Genomic DNA, 26,376 nt, shown 5'->3' with positions numbered 1-26,376 from the left:
TCCCAGCTGTGACTTTCAGCTTTTTCCATGGATGCCCAATTGGATTCAGATCGGGACTCATCGCGGGGCACTTCAGAACCGTCCAGTGTTTTTTCCTCATCCATTCCTAGGAGCTTTCAGATGTTTTGGGTCATTATGCTGTTGGAGGAGCCATGAGCTGCGACTAAGACAAAGCTCTCCGACACTAGGCAGTATGCTACGCTCCATAGCACCTTAATAATCTCATTCCATTGTGCTCTGATGCACCACAGTAGTCCCATAACATAATTGAGCCTCCACCATGTTTCACAGTGGGGATAGCATTCTTTTCTTTAAAGTTTTGTCCTTTTCTTTTGTGAACATAGAGCTGATGCAATTTACCAAAAACCTCAAGATACATTTTAGCAAACTTTAGTCTCACTTTTATGTTTCTCTTTGAAAAGTGAGATCTTCTTGGGACTTTTTCCATGGAGTTTCATTCAGAATGCAACAAATCTGGGGTCCCTCTTGCAGCCATGGACCTTCAACTTTACAATAATATGAGCAGCCTTGATCAGATGAACATTAAGCTGCTTGAAGATGGTTTTTAGCCATGCCTGACAATGTTTTTTTTCTTTATTTCTTTTCTTTCTATTGTCTAAGTTCACTGTGATGCACACAATGGCACCAAACAGCACAATGACCAGTTTTCTCCACTTAAATAGGCAGTGACAAATTACAAGATCATACTCACCTACGATACTAGCTGAAGATAATGGTATGCTTTAGAAAATCTCTATTCATCATCACTTCTGGGGCTTATCACTGATTTTGCCAAGGCCATTTTAGAAGCTGTTCTTATAATACATGCAAGCATGCATGACAGCAAATTTTCAGGAAGACTAGAGGCTCGTTTCAAGAGGTTCTACGTGTACCAACACTTTTAACCATTTCAGTACATTTCCTACTTTGTTTCATTGAAGTTACAAGTTCTGAAATGTGCAGTACAGTAAAGCAATGTGAAAAAAGTGTACCTGAGTCACACAACTAATCAAAACATCAGTAAACCTGGACCAAGTGGTATAACTACACTTAACACTGGTATCAATCTTGTGTTTTCACACCACAAACTGGCAGTGTTAGCACCCTGACTCCACCTCCAGTGACCTATATAGGATTTCTTCCTCTCCTTTGCAGCTCATTCCTAAAACAGTCATGAAGACACACACACACACTAACACACACACACACACACACACACACACACACCTATTTGTCTCTTTCTACCTTCCAATCATCTACTGCTTCTGACACACTCTATTCATCTCCCTTCCCATTGTTCGCTTCTCTCTGTATCACAGCCTCCATCCATCCATCTTATTCGCTTCCTCTCAACTGCTCTCTCTGCCCTTCTACCACTCCTGCCTCCTGCATTTCGTTCTGTACTTTATACTCATTCTCTCTCTTTCTGCCAGTTTTTTTTTTTTTTTTTTTTTTTTTTTTGAGCTTTAATTGGCTCCCAGGAGGAAATGGGAACTTTGTCTTCTGATTAAACACACACTTATAGTGGGAAGATACGCAATTATTTTATTGTTACGCTCACCTTAATAGGTGGGTACACAAACACTCACATGCAGACACAGAAGTATATTTTAAGCCAAAAGTCGCTTTCTTGGGATGCCTTCCATCGCTTGTCATTCAGAGCGCATGTGTGCGTATTGTGTGTGTAACATATCACACTGATCTGATGCTCCTAACAGCATTGACTATTTGGAACAGAAGCAAAAGGATTTATTGTACTCCACAGCTTGTGTGTATATATTTATGTGTGTGAGTGTGCTTTCATTTGTGGTAGGTGTCAGAGCTTTGAACATCCTCTGGCACAGTTTGGGGTCAGACAAAACCACCAACTGAGACAAACCAACCAACCTACGCAGCTAACCTGCAGATGCATTCATATATTCAGAAATGAAAGTGCATAATGAACACAAATTCAATACTGGCAGAAGCACATGCACGCACAAATGCCAGAAACACAGTGGAAAGGAAAATAAAGAGAAGAGAAGAGAAGAGAAGAGAAGAGAAGAGAAGAGAAGAGAAGAGAAGAGAAGAGAAGAGAAGAGAAGAGAAGAGAAGAGAAGAGAAGAGAAGAGGAAAAAGGGGGGAGCAGGGAGGTGACATATGGGTAGTCGGACGGAGGTATACTAGAATTGAGGAAATCCAGCAGTGAAAGTGTTAAAATTGCCTATTGAAGAGCAGCAGGGGTCTGACATCCCTGCTGACAGGAAAGCACACACACCGTCTCAGAAAAGAGTTCCCCCAAACCAAACATTCACATTTTAACTCGAGTACATGAACACAAAGACACACACAGTCGCACAGGGTGAAATCGGCAAAGGGGCCCATCGCATATGTCACTGCGACCACCAGTCAGCCACATATGCTGTGATAAATCCTCCGAACACATACACACAAACACACGGACAGAGTGTTGACCTCGGGGGTCAAGGTTAGGTCGGTTGGCAGCCAACAGGGTTGCAGCCTGCTGTTGCCCTTGGCGACAAGGAGGAAACTGACTGGAGCTGTTCTGACTCTCACATTCACACGGAACCCACAAGGATAATTCCAAATTAATAAAAAATTGGGATTTATTTCACAGCTTTGGCCTGCCATTCTGTTCATGTATGATAACACTGTACTCACCAAGGTACTGAAATCTGGGAGAGCAGATCATTTTATTATTCTGTAGAAACATTGCTACAAAGGCAGTTTAGTTAGTCATTTTAATTTGTTTCTAAATAATTTATTTCTTTAAATGCTACAGAATTGATTACTTCTTTGTTGGGTGAAGATAGCAGCATTAATTTAGTATGTTCAGCTTTAACTCTGGAAAGACACACACAGAGACCCAAAGAACCAGACTTCCCAGTCAACACCTGACTCCAACAGGCTCAGTGTCTTGCTAAATTCAAGAGGACCTACACCTGCAGCCCTTAAATAACTGGACGGCCTCTTACTGACAGCCAGAAGCTCTTGGGATTATTCCTAAACCACCTCCTATCTCCAGCAAACTTACAGTTTGGGTTGCCGTTTCATTATTCAGTATTTTAAGCATGATATTAATACACCCTGTAACCTTAAAAATTGCCTCAGCTGAAGGGGAAATTTGTTTTTTTTTTTGTGCTATGTGTGCAGTATTTTGCTTAAAATTCTACAATTTCATTAAAATATGAATTAACATTGTGCATTACACCTCTGATTGAGGATTCCAAACAGTTTTCAGTTTATCTATTTTTAGAGTTTTTATTGTCAGACACACAGCCTTGGTCATTACTATAGGTGCCTCATTTATATAATGCTTGTTAGTATAAATAAAGACACTATATGTGCAGAGACAAGCAGAGGTATGGAGGATTTTACAACAAAAAACCTGTGACAGTCGCAAAACTCGCCTTGTGATTGACATTTCAGTCGATGCTCGTGTCCGCTCTTTCGACTCGCATGTCATTGTGATCAGGTGTGTCTTTGCATCTGTGCCTACGCGCATTTGAGGCTACATGCTATGCCCATTAGGGCTGTCATTCACAATGACTGTGTGCATGTGTGTGCAAGCGTGACGCTCCAAGCTGCTATTCAAGTATGTGCGAGAGAGTGTGTGTGTGTGTGTGTGTGTGTGTGTGTGTGTGTGTGTGTGTGTGTGTGTGTAACACATCAGTCACCCAGCCTGTGCTAAATGTTAAACGTTTCAGGACTCACAGAGAGAGACAGATAGCATTCTATTGCCCTGTCAACATCACAATGGGCTGAGAGGGTCTATGTGTGTGTATGAGTATGCATGGGTAGGTGGCGGTGTTGTGGGTGGTGAGGAAAAATGCACAGTCCTATACAATTTATTTTGTGTGAATTTTCTTTGTATGTGTCACTCCTTTTGTGTTTGTGTCGCAGAAGCTCTGTTGCTTTTTTTGCACAAGTGGTTCTCAAGAAAGTGGTACAAACAGGTTTAGGTTTTTAAACTGAATATACAGACGGGTGAGAAATTAAAGGAAAAAAACAACATAAAGTGATTTAGGAAGGTGCTGAGTGTGCTGCCAGAACAGCTTCCATGCTCCTTGGCATTGATTCTACAGATATATGGAAATCTATTTCCCTCATTTGTTGTTTTCATGATAGAGAGAGCACTGTCCAACTGTTAGCCATGACATATAATTCACATGATTTTCATATTCATCAAAGTGACCCCTTGTGCCCTCTGGATGGGGGCATTGTCACTCCCATCACAATAGAAATGTTTTATCAGAGGATGCAGGTGATCACTCACAACAACTTTCTATTGATGTGCAGTGACCCAAACCATTGGTGTATGCCCTGTTGAGAATATGGAGATGGATGACCATACAATCTTTTTCCACAACTCCATAGACCAGTGCCTATGGTTTCAGATAGGCACTGGTCTATCTGATGTTTTCCTGCCACCCTATTTTAACGTCCCTCTGTATGTAATTGTCAACAAACTGTTGATGCTTAACATTCTCAGCCACCCAAGGAAAAGTTGCTTTTCGTTTTTTCCCTATATATCAAACTACTTCATGAGTACCATTAAATGTACACTGTCGACAAAAAATTCTAATTTCTTATTTACTGTATGTCTTTCCAACTGATTAAATGCAGATGTTATTCAACTTCTTTGCGAAACGCTAGCCAGCTGAGCAGTTTTCATGATTGAAGCTCCTGCCATCGGTGCCGTAACAATGAACCCTCTTTCAGAGTCACTAAAACCTTTTCCTTTTGCAGCCTTCATACAAAATCAGAATCAAATGAGCCTGTTCAAACTTTTTCTATAAGCCACAGAGCATAGTTGGATATTAAATGCTTACTTGTATCATACAGCACACCTGTGTGGAAGCACCCACACTTGCTGTGTTTCTCCACTCAGGTTTAATATTTTCAGTTAATTACAAGGTTTTCAGATTAGCATTTGACTTTTTTGTGAACACCGACAGAGGCCAAAAATATGTGTGTTTTTAATTAATTAAGCAGAAATGTTATTCAACAGAATCATCTTGGGTCTTTTAAAATGAATAATGCCTGTTTTAAAATGCATTACATATTTGTTGTCATTTCATGCAACTTTGAAAGCCTTAAGGAAGAATTTCTATTTGTTTTTTCTTATATATCGCACTAATGCGGGAGCTTTCCTTCAAATTTTTACAGATAATCATAATGTTATCAAGAAATAAAGCAAAAAGCTACTGCTAGGCAAGTATAACACTGTTATAACACTAAAACTAAGACATGTCTTGGAATTTCTATGCTTTTAAAACTTGCAATGTCTGAAAATGCCCCATGGTTCAGCATCCTAAGTTCTGGATGCTTGAGGGTCCCAGTGAAATATATCAAACCAGTAGTCTTTCAGACTCGCAGCCAATTTCTTTTCAGTTGCCAAGCAACAATAATGAAACCTTCAAACAACAAGAAACCAACAAAGTGATATTGCAGCCATGAGTTGGGCTGAGCCGAATTAAAAAGAAGCCAAACAACCAGGTTTTTCTTTCTGTGTGAGCATAACAGATTAAGAGTACAGTCAATAGGTCTTAACTACAGGTGAACGTATGCCACTAAATAAAACTCTGAACAGCAGGAAACATCTACAAATAAAATTAAAATGCCCATCTACACCAATCAGCCACAACATTATGACCACTGACAGGTGAAGGGAATAACATCGATCATCTTGTTATAATGCAACGTTGTGTTGGGAAACCTTGAGTCTTGACATTCATGTGGATGTCTGACATGTACCACCCACCTAAACATCGCAGGTCCCCAACTCCCTTTCCCTCATGGCAACAGCAGTCCTTGATGCCAGCTTCCACCCTCAACAGGACAATGCACCCCGACACACCACAAAAACTGCTCAGGAGTGACCCAGGGAACATGACAGAGCTACGCTGTTCACCCGGGTTCCACAATCCCCAGATCCAAATCTTATTGAGCATCAGTGGGATGTTCCAGGATAAGCCTGATCTAGGTAGGTTCCACCCTGCAACCCACAGGATCCACAGGATTCCCTGCCACCATCCCCAGAGGTCCTGTGTCCATGCCCCACTGGGCCACAGGAGTTTTAGCAGTATAAAGGAGACCAACACAATATTAGACAGGTGGTCATAATGTTTTGTCTGACTGGTGCATAAATAATAAGTTTTGACTATTTCATATTAAAAATGCTTGATAATATTCTCATTAATGTTACAACAGGTACGAAGAGAGATATATTCAGTCATTGGGGTTGTAGCATGGTGAACTAGCATAATAGCAGCAATGGCTGATTCTTATACAAACAGAAAGTAGATCTGAAAGTTTTACTGTAATATTACCAAATATTCATTTTAGCAACAGGAAAACAGGCTTCAGAGACATTTGTCAAAACTGTCACCAGTGTGTCACTAAAGTCTGATAGAAATTGTGATCGACACTTGACAAAGTTGAGAAAAACAACAGACAGCTGCATCAAACTCTTATGTTGTAAATCAAAGCCATTTTCCTTTATCTGTGGCATGTCTCACTCTTATCTATCTACAGTTCTATTCCTAATACAGAACTACTCTTAATATCAACACATAAAATGTATTATTTTGTTTTATATTTTGTGTTCACAGCACTATCCATGTGACGCGTTTTAAGAGGACAGCTCAAATTCCAAATCAACAATGCTAAAAATGCTCAGGATACAAATGCAATGGCTAAAAATCATAGCTAACACATTTTGAACCTTTTCACTTTCAATCTTAGTGTTTTAAATATACACTTTATTTAGACTACACTTTAGACTACACTTTGACATGCTTTAAGTCAATTTAAACTTATGAAACTAGGTCTAAGACAAGTAGTTAATTTGGCTGCAATGCTTTAAAATCTGAATGTTTGATAATGAGCCTCTCAAATAATCCATTGGTCACTTCTGCAGTTTGTCTGTTCACGTGCAGGACACGTTTTGTTCCATTTCTCAAGAATCACATGCTGTGTATAACTGTCAGTATCTCTGTAGCAGATACAAGGTTTGAGAAAAGGCTGCTTCCATTTGGAAACTAAAATGGAAATAAAGAAGTTGAAAAATGACAAAATGTGTCTCACAGAGTTGGCATTTGTCAGTCACCTGAGATGGAGCCCAGCAGCACGTTGCTCTTGATGCAGCGGTAGACGTAGTCGTAGCTCTGAGGTTTGAGGGGAGATCCAGTAGATAAGATAGTGTGGAGGGACTGGAGATTGTGTGTTTCCGCTGGGGGAGAAAGCAAAATAGCAAAAGGAAAGAGGTAAAAGATGAATCAAAAACAGCATATAAACTGTGCAGTATGAGTCTTATTAGTATGTCAATGTATTTGATTGATCTACATCACTTTTTGGACAAAACGGGGCTTGTTTTTGTGATTTTCAAGCAGATATTTTGTCAATTAAGTCAGAAATTTGTTAAACAGAACAATGTATTTTTGAGGATCAGTGCTGGAATTCAGTTATAGTGACCCCGGTATTGAAAAAATAAATCTAACCCAGTCAGAGTCAGCAATCATTTCAGCCAAATTAAGAATCCGCACACACAAACACACATATAATTTATAAAATGAGCATGCACCTGTGAACAGCTGTAGCTCCCAGCACCCCAACATGGTGTGTTATTACAGTTTGCCACCCTGATGTGACAGAGCATACGAGCTTACATGTACCAACACGCGCACACACACACACACACACACACACACACACACACACACACACACACACACACACACACACACACACACACACACACACACACACACACACACACACACACACACTCTTTAGCCATCATCCTCAAGTTCCGCTCTCTGTTGCACACACATGCCCAAACCACAAGCCAATAACATTCTGCGAACTAATAAGCTTCCAGCAAGCCGACCCTCACCCCATAAACACACACACACACACACACACTCACACACACAGTGGGGACTCTTGCTACCCCCCACCATGCCTCCAGGTGTCCAGTCCAAATGTCAGCCCAGGGAAAAGGGCCTCTCCACTGGGGCAGCCAGTGAAGAAGCTCCCCCTATCCCCCCTGGCCTAGTGGTGGCATGCTTGCTCACATGCACACACACACACACACACACACGCTAACACACAACAACACACAATCATCTCCCTTTGCCATCCTCTCTTTCTCTAATAAGCATCCAAATGTGCACACACACATAGTGCCAACAGGATCAAGTGGCTAGCTGGCTAATGGGGGTGGGGCAGAGGGGGGAGAGGAAAGAGACTGACAGGGAGCAAAGGGTTTGTTTTTTTTAAAGATTTTGTTTTTCATGCCTTCCTGTTTAGCAACAGAACTGGGAATGTGTTCAGCTAATTTAAAAATTGCAGGCACACACACACACACACACACACACACACACACACACACACACACACACACACACACACACACACACACACACACACACACACACACACACACACACACACACACACACACAAAGCAGAGGCCATGAATAAAGATTTGTGGTGATTATAAATCGCGTACTGGGACACACGGCGACTGTGTATGCAATAAACAATGGTTATGAGTGCTGATTTAACATTAGGAGAGGTGAGGTGAGGAAAGGAAAGGAAAAGACAAGCAAAGAAAGGTTAAAAAAGAGTAAGACAAGCAAGAAACAACTCAGTCTTTTGCATTAGGTATAGGTGCTAATTTTACATTCGGATGGGAGTCTCAGTCTAGAAGAGAGGATGAAGAGGAGGCACAGTGAAAGGTGACGGTATGATAAACAAAAGTGGAAAAGCCTTACTATAGTATATAATTATGTAAACAAACTAAATTAACCAATATTTCTGAACAGCTGCACTAGCAACACCGTGAACCAGGGCATAAAGTTGGAATACCATCAAAATAGGCACTGCTCGATGCCTTGAATTTGCTCCAAAATGAGACCTGAAGCCCAAGCATCTGCGCTTTGTTCCAGTACAATACAGTATGTACTTTACAAAAGAGCAAAAACAGTAATAATTTTTGCATGCACTTCCAAATATACTTTTTTTTTTGCAAACAAGTAGCCAAGAGAAGGAGGCATGTATGAAGGTTAGCAGGAAGGCTAATAAGCACTGGCATGACTGATTATTTGCAGAGATCTAGTTCTCTCTTTACAGAGCTGTGTCACTGAAAGCAATTAGCTGGACCGATCCGTGACTCACGAATATCATAACAGCACTTTTATTCTTTCCGATTCAGTGTCAGACACCAGAGCACAGGGCAAACTGTCGATTCGCGCCGTAAATGGAATAAAGGACGTTTAGAATCAAAAAGCGTCACTATTATAATCATTATTACGTCCATCTGCTCTTATTGCTCCATATCCCATTCTCAGAACGGAGTTCTGTGCATGTTTATGTGTGCATTTTCTCTCCGAGTGCCTGCTTGTTTTTTGTGTGCATCCATGTGTGTCTGTAGATGGCTGTGTGTGCGCTTGTGTAGGTGTTTGTGCCATTTTGTGGCCTCGACCACGACTCACAGGGCTTCAGGTTCCTCTCCTGCAGCACAGACAGCCACTTGGCCCCAGTACCGAAGATAGTGATGCTGGAGAGGAGAGAAAAAGTAGACAGAGGCACATAACAAAGCTAGGATCAGTGATGCATTCTTTTCCAACATCTACACACAAAGACATAATTCACTTTCCAAGAAGTAGAAGATGTTGTCCGTTACTCTGAAACAAAAAACTGAATTTGCGTCAGCGTTGCCAACAATGACAGTTGTTGCAAGGGCCCTCCTACATGCGGGTACTGTATTCTGTATTGTGACAGCAGGAATTCAAAACAGCAGAACTAAATTAGCATACATTATAAGTGGGGGTGGGATGAATACTGTTGCCAAATTTCATGGCAATCTGGCAGGGCATTTTTAAGAGAAGTTACTCATGACAAAACTGTTGGACGGATGCGTAAAGAGGCTGATGAACTTTGTGACTTTAAGATCCTTGAACACCACGGGGGATTCAAGATTTAAAACATAACACAAGTGTCCTCCAACGTCACATTCCCACATTTTTCAGACTATCATGTCTTCATCAGGGTGGTGATGAACAGAAAATAATACTGCAGAACCGATGTACGACTTGTTCTGTGTTTAAAGATGCTGTATGTGACATTTCAAACTACTGGATATCAGCAGAGCGCCAGCATCTTCGAACAAAACACTTGATTTCCTTTGCATTTCATTTACAGCCAGAACTGTGGTGTGCATGAGAGCCACAAATACTTGTAATAAGTTGTCGTCAATACAAATAACCCTATTTTGACTGCATCTATCTCTCTCTTGGTAAAATGAAATGACTGCAAACATTAAGTAAATAACAATATTGAATAACTTTACTTTTTTTTACTCTACTATATCTTTTTTTACACCAAATAGTTGTTTGCTGCTACATTAATGTTCAAAATCCCATACATAGAACCTTGAAACCACTCACAACTTCACATTTTAAAAATTGAAACTTTAGATTTTGTGTCAGACTTCATGCAACCGCTGTAAAAATATATTGGATGCAGTTTGAAACAAAAAATGGATTTTCTGGTTGTTGAAATGAGCAAAATGTTAAATATAGCTGGAAAGTCTGTGTTAACCACTTTCATAAGTCAGCTACTCTATTTGGATGGCAATACATTTGGCAGAAAAGGCTCTGGTCTTTGAGGTGTTTGCAAAAAAAAAATGTAAAAAAAAAAAAAAAAATCATGAAATCTGGTTAATCTACTCCCAACAAACATGAACTTTAGATCTTATTTACCCGACAAAAATTTTGAACACATTTGGAGGAGGTTTGGTGGTGAAAAGAACTGAAACTACAAACACTGTTGGTATGAAGGTAGTGGCAAACGCATAGTAAAAAGTGAATGTTCTGTTAATTTGTGAATTTGTGTTAACATGAATGTATGTAATTATTCACCTCGTGGTCAAGTAACTGATGAATATATGATTTATGGTGAAGTGTAAATTAATGCTGATGCCAATCTGCTGCAGTAAGCAGAACTCTGGTGCTGAGCCTGAGCTGTGGCATTGGTCCGTTTGTTGCCCTTACGCGTGACAAGGCATAATTTCATCGTTTCTGTGCTGAATGTAACAAAAAACACAAAAAAAGGGCAACAGTGCCTGAGCAGCCTTCACCCTTAATCCCATCTGCTCCAGTGGAGCTGCTCAGTAGCCTGGTTCTACTAGGAAGCTCCCACGGGAGGACGGTGCATCACTGTGTAAATGGAAAGCAAGGTGATGCTGAAACACAGTCTGTGTTTTCAGTCAAGCCCTTGTGGATGGGTAAAGAATGAAGAAAAAACTGCCTGGGATCGACTTTACACTGAACAAACACAAAGAATGTCAAACAGAGTAATGGTCAGGCTGGTATAAAAGGACAAAATGCCTCATTTTTAGACGAGGAAATTGTTCCAATGAGAACATTTCGACAGTTTTTTCAGTCCTGGAATGAAATGATTTTGGAAGGTTTCTACTGAGCGAATGGAAGTCACCCTGACAGCTGACAACAGTTGGACAACATGTGGACGGCAAGAAGTGACAAAGCGTCACTTTTGTGTTCTCCTGCAGTTTTAATTTTAAAACAAAGAGGCTTTTTTAAAGTCTGGTTCTGTGAATGGCTGTATTTGTGTCTCAGTCTGTCTGTCAAGTTATTTTTGTTGACACCAAATCAATCAAATTGCCTTCTATCGCTATGGTAACCATCTTTGTCAGTCTTAAATAGAAAGGAATCTGTCTCTGCAACACAAAACAAGTGTCTGATGCTTGCTTTGGTCAATAACCAAAAATTGGCTTGCAGTGATAGGTGTGATTTGCTCTCAGCGGTTCATATTGATTCATGGTAATAAAGGTTGCCAACAGGGTGAAAGAAGGGGTCAGATGGAGTGAAAGGGCAAAGGTCCCAGGCTGTAAGGGCTTAGAATACAATGAATGACATGAGCACAGGCCCAGTGCATTTGTCCAGGCTGTTCCGGCATGTGTCACTCTTTGCCCACTGAAGTGTCATATTTTTACAAGAATATGTCATATTAAATGGTGATCTTATCTATATTCACTATGAAATCTAAATCTCAGTTTACTAATAGACTGGTAATTGACACTGTGGATTAATGAAACTATAAAAGTGTACTTTTCACTAATACAGCAAATAAGACACATGACACATTAAATTACAGTTGTGCTTCTGAGCTGAACTGCTCATTGACTTGTAACATGGCCCATAATGTCTTAATACAAGAAAATACAGTATGTTTAGGGGATATCATCATATTATAAACCCTTATTAGAATATAGCGTATTTCCATATTACTTTACTTGTCTATGATTTTTTTTAAAATATTATTTTAATTATTATCCATTCTTTATCCTAGGATGTACACGTGACAAACAGTATTGTTATTCGTTTCTTGTCAATATTAAGTATGTTTTGGCATTAGTAGGAAAGAAAAAAATTTGCCCTTTGAATCCCAAAATCTGCAATCAGAAAAGGAAAGTTGTCCTTGAAAATATTGCAAATGTTATATGATTTTTCAGAGCTAGGCACTGTAAAAACATTTTTTTTAAAAATCATCAGATTTTTAACTTTCTGACAGTCCTTGAACTAATCGTGCATGACGTGCAGATTCTTTGTGAAAATAAACCAAATCAAAGCTTAAAATTGGGATATTTAAGCAAAATTACTTTATTGTACATGTCTTATTTAAAAATCTGGCAAAAACAAATAGTTTGCTCTAACTATATTCTGTAAAAAACAAAAAATTCTGCACTCTTCTTAACTACTGTGAAGCCATTAGTGACTCCACTGCAACCAGCAGTCACATGACAAAAATTCATGGACTTTGTGCTGTGTTTTCACAAAGCAGAAAGGAAACAAGTATGGACACTAATTAAAAATGTAAGCAGTATAATATCCATAATATGCAGAATCATCTTTTTTTGAGTATTAGTAGCACTTGCGTGCACCTGGAAAAAAAGTTGTACATGTTGGATTCCAGGTTTTGCGACTTTTTTGTAAAATAAGTAATCACAGGATTTCAACTTTAGGTTTTCGTTTTTCATGATTTATGGCTGTAGAACTGTGTCATGCTGCACAAAGGACATTTTTCAGTTCTAGAAATGGTTGCACAGTTTCCGTGGAGGTGCTGGACTTTAAATCATAATCAAAAATAAATACTAATCAGTCAATAACACAAATAGCACCCAGAAGTATTTGGAATTCAGAGGGTTAAATAATAAGTGCATGTACATAGATTCCATGCCTGGGCAGGTGTAGTTTATACATGTTGTCTACATCTAGTTACAGCCAGCTGTTTCTGCAGATGACACACTTAAACAAAAACTCCCCGTCTGTTATCTGCACACACTCACAGTCACTCTCCGTTTTATCCATCATCTCTGACCCCCCATCCGCATCTGGATTTGTCCGTCGCTGGCTACCATGGAAACAGTCACTCTCTTGTGATTGGAGGCAGGTGGCCAGGTGTGGCCGCTAATCGGGTGCTTAGGATGGAGGGTGGAGGAGAAGCTGTGAGTCCCTGTTTGCGAGAGTGTGTGTGACAGCGTGTGCAAATGTACCTGGGTCTGTTTCAAGGGAGGACGCATAACTGGAAGCTACTCAGTCAATAAGAGATACTCAAAGGCAATCAGACACAAGTGCACCTCTGAGCAGTTATTACATTAATGTGTCTCTGTGCATGTCGTGATGGAGCAACTGAAGCCCCACTTGTCAGGGCATCTTCTCTAAACTACTCTCGCGCTTCTTCTCCACCCAAAATAAGATGTTTGAGCATAAATATGAGTCACTGTTTCGTTTCTCAGGTGTCAGGGGCTTCAAGGAACAATGTAAAAATAAAGCGTAATGATGTATTTGTTTACATATTTGCCAATTTATTAAAAAATGTGACATTCTATATTCAGTACATGTCAAACTGATTAGATTGTAGTTGCCATGTATGCAAGAGGAAATGTCATTTTAGCAGCTTCCATATCACTCCAGCTAGATTTTTTGTGCTAATGTTTATCGAATTAAATTAATTTACTTCATTGCTTCCACTCACAAACACGATTCTATTGCTCAGCCTCCTTCTCCAGAACGCAATTGTTACATGACAGACATGAAAATAGATTTTATTTTCCCATCACTACGCACTTTCTCTGTCTTTCTGTCTGTCATTTACAATTCTGAAACTCAATCTAAGCTGGTGGCTTGTAAAAAAAAATCTCAGAATACAGGGCAAAAGTTTCAATATTAATGTAATATTAATGTTTTTCACAATACATAAATATATGACATTTGGAGTTTATGGGTGTTGTTTTGTTTGGGAACAAATAAACTTTTTAAAAGGATTCGATGAAGCATTGAATCCTCAGTTACAGTTCGATGCAGTTTAAAGACAGGTAGGTATTTTAAATTATTAAACCCACGTGTCTAAAACCGGAACCGAGCTGGCAGGATCCAATCTGTTAAATTCTATCTGTACTGTAAGTCTTCCAGACAGAATAAAATAAAAAACAAATAACTGAGAATTTTTCTCTGGCGCGATCCGAAGAGAAGATTTCCACATAGCGGTTCTTTCCAGAAATATCAGCTCAAGACATAATGGACAAAAGATGGAAGAGACAAGACGATCCTCAGAGAAAACCTCCAAAGTCCCATTCACACATGGAACCTGTCACACATAAATAATGTAACCTTTTCCTTCTTCCACATAAGAATACTGTAGATTTTGTTTTCACTGTGGTCCTGGTGGATAGTTTCACTAAATCTACTTTTCCTACATGACATGCTCAGGGAAAGCTGTTAAAGCATTTAGAGGTTACAGGATACAGATTAGATTAGAAGTCTGTCCAGAGTATATGAATGGCACTGACAGACATGAAACTGATAAAACCCCAATACGAAAACTAATTATAGCATATTTTGTGACAGATTTTCTTCCTTGACGAGTTTAGGCTCGGTTTGATTCAACTGAAGCAAAAAAAAGTATTCATATGTGCTACTTCTGTTTTTGTTTGCAGAAACAAATCACTGAACAAAAAAATGTGTGAATGTTGTGAATTTAGTATTGACATCTCTATCACCAGCTTTAGCTCAGCCAGCCTTCAGTTATTTAGGTCCCTACAGGACTTTTGGAAGCTTTTTTCAGGGCCAAAGTTGATGCTAAACAAGAGTTTGTGTTTTTGTCTCACCACCATCAAAGCCCAGTTTGTACCCATCACCTGTGGTAATTTACCATTAACACAATCTGTAACAATTCTTGAATTTTATACCTACGGCCACTGAATATTAAGGATGGAACTGAACTGGACACCTAAAACCGTTTCATTGCAGATCGATATTCATGCAGGATTATTAAATTGTTGCTAAAGATAGCATCGGTAACTCTTAGACAAAGATCTTAAAGCTAGTCTAGCTTTCACCACAACCAGAAATTAGGATAAGTAGCTTCTCAGTGGCAACCACACAAATTTGACGTCAACCGTATCTGATAGTAGCTTGAATTCAAATCAGCAGCCAGAATAGGAGAGATGAAACTTTTAAAATAGCCTTATCTGTAATGAAACTGCTCATATATCTGCACAGGAAAAAACACAGCGTAAATAAGTTTGATGCAATGCCGGACTGTTCTCTGTTGTTAAGACTGACCACAATCTGTTAGTTTCTCTCCCAGTTCCAAAACTTTTTAGGAATTTAAAACTCAGAGTCCAGTATTCAGAACCCTTTCCAATTTAGCTTGATGTTGTCTGGCAACGCTAAAAATATGAGGTTCAGAAACTACATTTTGTGATATTTAAAACAGAAATGCGAGACGGAAACTTATTTAATGAGTGAATTAACAACTGATATTTTTATTTGATTCGACAGATGGCATTTTGTTGGCAAGTGGGTATGTGATAATCTGTATACTCCACGAACAGACTGAAATAACGCAGGCCCAAGAACCAAAAAATTAAATACATATATCCATGGATTATTTTTCACCTCATAACAATAAGAATACGTGATGTACAAGTGGCTTGTGTTTCGTAGAAATCCTGCTTCACACTCAGTAAGTTGTAACAACTAAAAGAAAAACACCTGTCTTGTGAGAATCCAGTAATTACTCCTGGCTTTTGCGTTTTCTTTTTCACATAGCAGCAAATTTACAAAAATCCATTTCAGCAAACAGAAAGTCTGTTGTGTAAAATGTGTAACCCTTTCACATAGCTGAAACTGAATTGAAACAAACTGAAATGTAAAACTGCAAAATGTAACTGCCAGCAAGATGTCGCAGTGGAATTCACCAGTTTAAGGATTATAATGACACAACTCATTCAAAAAAAAAAAACATGGAAACTAGGGAAGCCTCGATGTAAGTTTTACACTTTCTCTGACAGATTTATGGCCAATTAAAATGTCCAACTTTAATTCAGAAAATCAGGCTGTAGAAAAATATCATGTCAGTCTCTCCCAGAGGATTTTTTTCATGTAGTTCTGGAAACGGGATAATAGCGGCAACATCAGCACTTAATTGGTTCAACAATCTTCTCACAGATAGTCGCTTCACTAAATTCCCTTATGTTTGTATTTTTATTAACAGAACTCCTTTGTTCAATGAATTTTTTCATGTAATGTTTGGAGGAAAAAAACTGGTAATCCCAGCTCTTAGAGCCATTTTACCAAGTATCCAATCATCACAGAAAGATCCAAATATATTTGATCATTCAATGAAAGGAGCCTATTAGCTTTGGGATCTACAAGTAGATCCTGTTAGAGTTTCTGCAGGAGTACTTTTTACCTCCAGTGTGTCAAGATTTCTCCCCGTTATTACCTCTCCTGCTGAAGGCAATATGCCATCTCTGAAGATGTGTCTGTGGTATCGCAGCCATAAAGGGTTGTATTCTTGCTGACCGCAGTACTTTTTTCATAATTTAACCACAGCCTGACAGAGTGTACAAAGTAATGTGGGCTGACAGTTAGCACCCTCACATGACACAATCTCCGACCGGTGGCTGCTGGCTTGCAGTTTTCTCAAGGATCCGCCAGGTGCAGTTAGCTGGTAAAGATTAAATAGGCGAGAGAACTCCTCCTGCAGATTTTCTTGTCACAGGGATATTTTTAAATCATAGTTTAATTGTTGTAAATGTTCTTGGCTTTCAGTAATTACAAGCATTGTCAAACGCTAAGCTAAATATGTTGCTTATGATCAAAATTTGATAATTTAGTCACACTGTGAGCAGCAGTAATAGAAATTGATTATCTGTGGGTGTATCACCAGATTCTAAGTGTTAATGAACTCCGATAAGTGAGGAAAATATTTTTAAAATTACTGCCATTCTTAAAGTAAAATGCACATTAATTAATATAATGGTCTTTACTTCTGCCACATATAATCATTAATTCTAACATCTTTTTGGATATTTTGCCTCAGAAAACCTGTGTGTTTTTGCTGTGGTTTGAAATTTTTTAGCAACAGGTTCATAAAGAAAATGGCAAACCATCTACATAGGTTATTACTAATGTTATTAATAAAACAAATTGTATAATTTAGAGGCCATCTTGAGAACTGCACATAGGTTTAAAGTTTATATAAGTTTTTGACCCTGCTAACCTGTATGTACAGTGTTGTTATAGATTGGCTCAATAAAGGCAGGGGCTAGCAATGTTGAAGGAATTGTGTCCAAAACAGAAACTTTAATTGGAAATGCTGGGAGTCTACTAGAGCAGAGCACACACAACTTGGATATCTTTTGAAAAATTCGACAAAATGTAGCACATATTGAAAAGTGCACAATTAGGAAAAAATATGTGCTCACTATCTTTCCTATAAAGTTTGAACTAATTAATTGCAAGTCTGCATTTACACTCACTCACACACTTGAATCCTTGAGCATTTGGTCTCTTGCTGCCTTCAAACGATAACAAACGATCAATACTGGGTTTAACATCTAGTGTTTATGGTGCTGATAGGGTTGGTGGCATCACGACATTTACCAAGATAAAGGTTCTGCTGTAAAGGTCTCCTGTGTTCCTTTAAACATGACCCTACAGGGAAAATAGTTCACTGAATGATGGAAAGTAAAGGGGTTACAAAGAGGGGCAATAAAGAAGCTTGGTTATACAGTATCTAATTATAATCACGCAATGAAAGTTATCTACAAAATTTCTTTAATATTTATCGATTTCAGACACTGTTGTCCTCATAAGCGCAGTAGAGAGGAGTAACGGAGGAGGAGGAGAACAAGGAGTAGTTAAGGAGAAGAAGAAGGTGGACGAGAAGAAAGAGAGGAGAAAAAGGAGGACGCAAAGAAGAAAAAGGAGGAGGAGGAGAACAACAACAAGGTGGAGGAGAAGAAGGACATATAGAAGAAGGAGGAGGAGGATGAAGAGGAGAAGAAGGACGCAAAGAAGAAAAAGCAGGGGAAGGAAGAGGAAGACGAGAAGGAAAAGAAGAAGGCGAAGAAGAAGAGGAAGAAGAAGAAGACAAAGAAGAGGAAGAGGAAGAAGAGGAAGAGGAAGAAGGAGAAGAAGAAGAAGAAGAAGAGAAGAATTACAGAAAGACTCACCAAAGTTGAAAAGCCCACAGGTTCGAATCAATGTTTTTGAGACTGTTGCTGGTATATTGTAGTTTTAGTATTATTTTGCACATGATGTGTCTGCCAGCATATAAAAACCATCATGCTGACATGTAACCAAGGTACAAAAATATTGCTTTTCAATCTAGGGGGCCTTTAACACATCATACTGTAGAAATCAAGGTTCTAAACCAAGTTCTCAAAGGCAACTGTCACCTATGGGGACCTCCACATTCTGCCATATTAAAAGGTGAGCAGCCTCCGGTTTACACAGCCAACTTTACGCTGTCTTGGGTCTTTGGGTTCATTCAAGTTTACACCATCAATCTCCATAACAGCAGCTTAAGGGATGTCTGACCCTGCTGACTTTAAACAGCCCATTCAGCTGAGTGCAACACTTCAGTGCACTTTCAGAATGACAGCAAGGCAGCTCATTTGTGGCAATCAATAAGGAGGTTTGGGTGTCTTTTGTATGTTTGAATTCGGAGGCAGATTTCTTTCAAAGGTATGAGAAACTACAATTATGTTTACTTCAAATCCTAATACATGAACTGCATACAGTAAAAATGTCCTATCACTGTTTCTGTTATATTTTGGCAAGTTTGAAAAAGCACTTTTACTATTTTCAGGAACATTGTTTCAAATATACACCAAATAAGTTTCTTGCTAATGCATGGCATTATCAATGGGTATACTCTTTATTTCCACCCCTTCTTGTTCTTAGTTTAATTTTCATGTCCATTACGAACAATCCATCCTTTTCTTCAGCTTTTCCTCTTCGCCTATCCCCATTTAAATAAATAATAAATGAGCGGGCAAATGATAAATGTTTATTGTATGATCATTTGCTGAGGGTCTCTATTATAAATGCACATTATAATCAATGGAAATATTTATTCATGGCTCTCTTGTATATGTGTTTGTGCAATTAGGTAAACAAATTGTTAATTCTGTGGTTAAGAACAATTTCTCCAGTTCCTTTTTCTTTTGCTTTAGCACTCCATCTGCATGCATTCATTGTCTGATTTTCTCAATGTTCTCATATTGTTTGTTGATCCAGACCCTTAAAACTGAGGGCAAATGCAAGTAGAAAGAGTGACAAACCCTGCAGTTTTTGGTGAAGGATTTAAAATATCACCGATTTTCCAACTGGAAACGCCAACGAGTACAACAATTGAGCATTTGTCTTTACGTTTTTGTCAGCGTTTCCTGTTTTATTCTGTGTTTTCTGTGCATGTGTGTGGCTAACTCACCCCAGCTGGTCCGTCAGGTTCCACAGAACGTTGGGTGTCGGCATTAGTGGCGACCCGTCATATAAAACCACCGAGGCTCCCACTGCCAGAGCAGAAACCAGCCAGTTCCACATCATCCAGCCAGTCTGCGAACACCACACATTCACACAAACACACACATACACAATGCAGTGGTCAGTTTATCTGGTATAAACACTCCTTCTCTCATCAACATGGATAAAGCAGAATCTAGTAAAATGGGCAACTCCTGCAGACTGTGATGCACATGATTGCATTTCTCATTTTACTGCATGCTGGGGGACTGCTTTGGCACCGTCCTTTATTTATATTAGGAACAAGAATATTGGTTCTACTGCATGAAAACTGTCTGCAGTGCTAACGCATGCGCTTATACAGTGACACATTTAGTTAGTGAAGTGGTTAGTTAACTGACAGAAGACAAATTAAGAACGTTTGATGAAGTCAAATGCCATTTTCTTCTGTTTTACTTTGCAGAAATTGGTATTTGGTGCTTTTCTCTTTTTCATGCTATTAAAAATGTGATATTAGGGGTTTTGGAGTTCTACTATGACAAAATATGCTATGCAAAGATGTAATAACAACTTATGGCAAATTGTTAGGGTATTTCAACAGCTTAAATGGTTTCAGGTCTAAAAAAAGTGGCTGATTGAATAGAAGGTACTTCACTTACAGTTTGAAAATGTCCTTCTGTGTAGCCAAAACTTGACAGAATCACTCTCTAACTCAAGGAACTGTGATCCCGCATAATGGAGACCATATCAAAAATCTGTCATTTTCATTAAAACTGGAAAATTACCAAAGGTTTAAGAATTTGGAATGTTATGACATGTAAATTAAATAAACTAGTTAAGCTTCTGTACTAATTCTATGTCAACAATAAAGTCTAGGTACATTTGTGGTACTGACCATGTCCAATTTCTTTGTACAAAAGGTTTTCTGTTGTATCGCTTCAGTCAGAGGACAGATCAGAGGCTTGTTCAAGTAAATTACCTTGCTGCCTTGTCCACCTGTTGCCTGTGCCTCAAGTTTCCAGCAGAACACTGCTAGCTAAGTACCATTGTGACAGTGGGAAGCATGGCATTAGAGCTAAGTGATTATGTCAGAAGTCAGAAAATGTTATTCTGAGCAAAGGTAGGCTGTCTAACCATCAAATCATGGCAGGACCAAAGGTTTCTCAGGAGGCAGAGCACGGCACTTTAAAGGGCTTCGAGGAAACTGGATTAGTTATATCCAAAGCACGATTGGGCAGACCAAAAGTGAGCACACCACTGGAAGATCAATACATCACAGAGACAGAAAAGCAACTTCATTACAGATACAGAATTCCTGTCAAAAGAAGCATGTCAGGTCTCAGAGGATGTTTAGCAATCTCTAAACCACTTCTCTGGAGGTGAGACAAGACCAAATACTTGGTGGGCTGAGACATACCAGCATTTCACAGTGAATTACTGGAAAAAGTCCTGAATGTTGATAAATCCAAGTTTGACAGGGGAGAGAATGATATTGCAAAGACATTCAAGTCACTATTCTTCAGTGACATGCAACACCCTCTGGTTTGTATCTTTGTGGAGAAGAAATCATACTGTGGCAGGATAATGACTCCAAACACAGCTACTTGGAGACCACAGAGTGCCGACTGCCATCGACTCCTCCATGACGCCACAGCACATTCATGCGGCCAGTTGAGGACAAAAAAAAAAAAGCCAAACAACCCTGACATCACAGGAAGCTCTTTGGATCATTGTCAGATCAAGCTGGGATAATATGAGTTACCAAGTTTTGCACAAACTTGTGGAGTCAATGGAGCTCAAGTGCTGCCGTCATTACACATATTGCACCTCTTTTCAACACATGAATCAAAGTTTCACATGTCCCTGCAGTGTGTCCTGCAGTTTGTAAGCCTAAAATCTTACAAAATGGATATATAAATAAATATATATAAGATATATAAAATTCAGGTACATTTTTCAGACATTTATCTAAACTGTGAGGCTACTATAATTGTGTTGCACGGGAAAAATAGAAGCATCTTCACTTGTGATCTCAGACTGTTGGAAACCACTGTACATGTGTCACACAACCCAGCAACTGCAGCTTTATTCAGCACAAAATAGTGTTCCTCAAAGTTCATTATCAAAAAAAGGAGAATGTTCCACTAACTAAAAATTGCACACCGCTCTGACCTTCAAAACTCATTGCTACTCATTAGTTAAGATCAGCTTGTACGTGTGTGTCTTTGTGACAGGGTTTTTGACTGAAAATATTCCACAGTATGGACCTACCGTAGTGTAGTAAATGATGACGTCACTGGAGGTCATATTCCCATGGAGAATGTGTTCTTTTAGGTGTTGGATAAGAGTTCCCTGAAGAAACCAGAAGAAAGAAAGCGTTAATGATGACTTTAGCACGCACTAATTTCAGTTTATCAGTACTCACACTTCTGTCAGTAAAGCTTACGGCATTTAAGCTGGCATGGAACATGTTATTTTCACATACAGAAAGCCTGAGAAACTTAAAATTCAGGTCGGAAAAATACAGTATATTCAAATGTTATGCTCTTGCATAGCTGCACAGACAACACTTCTGTCCAAGCCTTCTTCCCCAAACACAAAAAGGGCAATTTGTGTGAAGTGTGACTTCTCCCATAGTCTCAAACCGATCACAGTTGGGTAGGTTATTATTTCTGGTGGAGGGTACGAATTGTGCGAGTGTACGTTTTAGTTCTGAGCTTTTCCTTTTTCGCATAAACAGGTGTTCCATGTATGTGTGCGCATTCTAATCTCTGGCAGGACTCAGCTGCCATACCCGTCCTTTGGTGCGTGCCATCTTGCCACTGACAGCATGTTAACAGAGCCATAACAAAGCAGAGAGCACAACAGTACCAGGGCTAATTGGCTGAGCCAGAGAGAACTGCCAGCGTTACAATACGAAATGTTTTCACCACCACATTACTGTCCAATTGTCAGGAGCATGGGGACAAGGAGAGGCAGGCATAAAGGACAGAGACTGGGGAAGAGCAAGAGACAAAAAAGGAATCGAAAGAAAAAGAGGAGCAAAAGTAAACCAGGAAAAAAATGATGAGGAAACCAAGGACGAGAACCAAGTGCAAAAAATGTAAGAAAAAAATGCAATTTTCAGGTAGAATGTGAAAGAAGGGTGGGGGAGTAAAAGCCAAGACAAGAAACAGAAAAAGGGACGAAGGAAAAATAGGTGTCGGATAGGGACAGAGAGAGACAACAGCTGCTATGTGAAAATTCACAAACGCATTTGTTTGATTGAGTTAAGCCGTTTTGAATGGTGAGTGTTTCGGCTTTCAAAGTGCAATGGTCCTTTTGAAATCACACATTCTTCTGACACTCTCCCTCCCTCAGATGTGGTGTGTAGCAGGAAAATGTCATTCATGCACTCCCCGGAGAGCAAATAACCTTTTTCTGGGATGAGCTGATGGAGGTTTGCTGCCATCTTGTGGTAAGAAGTGTAACAGACGCTCACATCTGCTGGTGAGGTTCAAAGATACATCTTTGAAAGAGGGAGCATTAAAATTCCCCTATTTGCAACTTTACCAAATTGGAGCAAGTCTCTCCTAAACAGCCAGATAGCAAGATGACAGTGAGTATCAAAAAGAGGATTCTTCTCCCTGATAACAATGAACGATAAAGCTACTCTCATGCCACAGATCTTGCGTTTATATTGACCAAACAATTACATGAATTTTTGATTCATGTGGGATAAGATTTCAGGAAAGTGAAAAAAAACAAAGAAACCTATTTGTAACCTTCCAAGACTGTTATTAACTGTGTATTCTTCAAAATAATATGAACTGTCTGGATTGTATGTAACCTAATAGTTTTCCAGTACTTGGTCAATGTAAAAATCTAAATGTTATATGTTTGTTTTTGTTTGTTTTTGTTTTTTGTTTTTTTTGTTTTGTTTTCCGAGGATTTGAGTTTATTGTGCTGTAATCACATTAAGCCATATTAGATATATAGTTATTAGCAGTACTGAAATCATACTGACAAATTCATTATTCATAAATGTTTTCTGCTGAATCACTGATTGATATGTTAGAAGAGATTTCTACTAATTTACTAAAATAATCAGTAATGTTTCTCTTCCTCTGATAAAACATTATTATTATGTTGTTTTTTTTTAATAGTTGATGTCCACTTATAACTGAGGATCATTTCAGTTTCATCCGTTTTGATTTGATTGTTGTTTATGGGTCATGACAACGGACAAAACATGAATTTGCACACAGAATAAAACTTTTCTTAACTTACTTCCATTAAAAGAAGCTTTTTTCTTTCCCTATTCTGAACTCAAAAAAGAGAGCCATATTTTAACTAACAATGAGAAAAGACTGCTTCCCACGTTTGTATAAAACACTCCAAATTACAAAAGTATATAAATAAAAGGAACATTTGCCCTGTCAGTGCATTCCTTGTCATTATGCTTAATCTTCTGTATCATGTACTCCCATCTAACTTCTCTATAACACGGTTTTCTTCTGCTTCCGACTGAGATTCTTACACCTCAGTAGGTTGGTCTGGATAATATATCTGGAAGTTGTCATCTGGCCAAGAACTTTCTGAAGCACTTTTTGCGAGTCTAGTTGAGGACAGTAAAAGCGAGATTATTCCAACATCAACCCATAGACTGAAGACTAACACAAGCTGTACCTCTGCCGACTTCCAGAGAGCAAACCAAGCAGAGTAAGATGTGAAAATGTCTTTTAAGACTCTGCTGAAAAGCTTTGAGAATTAAGTAGTGGTGCCTGTTGGCTGGTAGTTATTGGGGAAAACTGCCCTGCATCACAACCTTGATTCCGATTGGAGACCCCAGAGTCAACCAACACATCACAAAGAAGGCAAAACTCAAGCTCTATTTCTGCTTGATAAGGACTAGTGTTGCAATAAATAATGTCCATTCTGGATATTTCATTTCAGCGATTCTAAAATTACTTCATCAGTGTCCATAGTCCTTCTCTTACACCCGATTCACTAAACAGTTATACATATAAAGATTTTTTTTCTTAAATTATTATGGTTATCAGTTTCATTTATCCTGTGTTAGCAGTTTATCCGATATATAAACACTTTCATTTAGCCCAAGTTTGGTCCTGTTAAGTCTTCGGAATAGAGATCAGTGAGATTCAGAAGTTACAACTGTAAGTATACTACTGATTCATTTAACTCAGAAATATTTCCCAGATAGTCTGCGTATGTCAGCTCTAAGTGGTACATTTTGCTTCACACAACTGACACATTCAGTAGATTTCTTTGACTACAGCTGCTGTGAAGTGATACTGGAAATTATCTCAGTGAGCAGGTCAAGAGCATCTAGCAATATGGAAGAAATTGATTCAGTCACCTTCAAAAAAATAACCGTAGACAGAGAAGCATGAAAGAATTTGGATTAAGGCATAAAAGAACTCCCACAATGGGTGCTACTGCATTATTTAAAGTCTTCATGTTGTATATTGTTAAATCATAAAGCTGGCATTGCTCACAATGCGTGTAGTCAAGTCAAGTCAGTTTTATTTATACAGCCCAATATCAAAAACCACTTTCAGTATGTGATATCAGCAAAAGCTCCAAAATAGCCAGTAAATGACACTTGTGGAGAGACTTTTTCTCAATTTTCTCAACAAGTTTTTGAACATTATAGCCATCTGTAACTCCATGACAACATATATTGGACGATGTTGTCCTCTACTGTCTACAGTGTGTTCTGCTTTGAATTTCAGTTATGCCACACAACCACTTCTACTGAGTTAGGATTGGTGTCAGTGCATCTGCTGGGTCCTGGATGGTAAACTATCTGTCACTTAGGCCTCAGTTTGTGTGGTACCCTGTCTGGTGTGGTGGTTAATAACACTCTATTTCTGTTCACTCTTTACACATCATATGTCCAGTATAATTCCTACTCTGCGCACAAGTTCTGTTACAATGATGCACTGGTGAGATGTATTTGAAATAGGCAAGAATATGCCGAGCAGGAATCATGTGCTTCTAAATATTACCGAGATCAAGGAGATTGGTAGTCAGTTTAGGAGGACAAGAACTGTGGTTAAAATTTGCAAGTGAGGAGGTTAGAATTGTTGAGCACTACAAGTACTTAGGTGTGCACTTGAGTATCAGACTGGACTGAAGGACCAACACCAACATTGTGTGCAAGAAAGAAATGAGCAGACTGTATTTTCTGAGGAAGCTCACATATTTCAATGCATGCAACAATATGCTTGAGATTTTCTACCAGCCTCTGGTCATGAGAGGACATTTACTCTGGTGTGGTCTGCTTGAAGTAGAGAATCAGTGTCAGAGATGTCAGCAGGATTAATAAACACATTCACATGGCATAACTATTACTGTTCAAACTCAAAGAATCAGTTAGGAGCAGGAAGTCACTCAACAAACTGTCATCTATCATGGACAATCAAACACATTCTGTCCATGACGCACTACAAAAACAGCTGAGTTTATTTTCCAAATGACTCATTCAGCTCAACTGTCATTAAAGACCTTTCACCACAGCACCGTA

General features: G+C 39.0%; 1 protein-coding gene across 1 annotated transcript in view; it reads right to left on the bottom strand.

Annotated features, from left to right (window-relative positions):
• The window catches only part of aacs (acetoacetyl-CoA synthetase), a 48,424-nt gene that overhangs the window by 6,296 nt on the left and 15,752 nt on the right, over positions 1-26,376 (bottom strand). The window contains exons 9-12 of the mRNA XM_023264594.3: positions 22,119-22,199; positions 19,816-19,940; positions 9,501-9,565; positions 7,112-7,234 (exon numbers count right to left, since the gene is read on the bottom strand). Coding sequence (XP_023120362.2) covers positions 7,112-7,234; positions 9,501-9,565; positions 19,816-19,940; positions 22,119-22,199 — 394 coding nt within the window. The remainder of the gene's footprint in view (positions 1-7,111; positions 7,235-9,500; positions 9,566-19,815; positions 19,941-22,118; positions 22,200-26,376) is intronic.

Source organism: Amphiprion ocellaris, chromosome 6 (assembly GCF_022539595.1).
Source record: "Amphiprion ocellaris isolate individual 3 ecotype Okinawa chromosome 6, ASM2253959v1, whole genome shotgun sequence".
NCBI classification, from domain to species: Eukaryota; Metazoa; Chordata; class Actinopteri; family Pomacentridae; genus Amphiprion; species Amphiprion ocellaris.
This window is presented reverse-complemented; position numbering and strand designations above follow the sequence as displayed.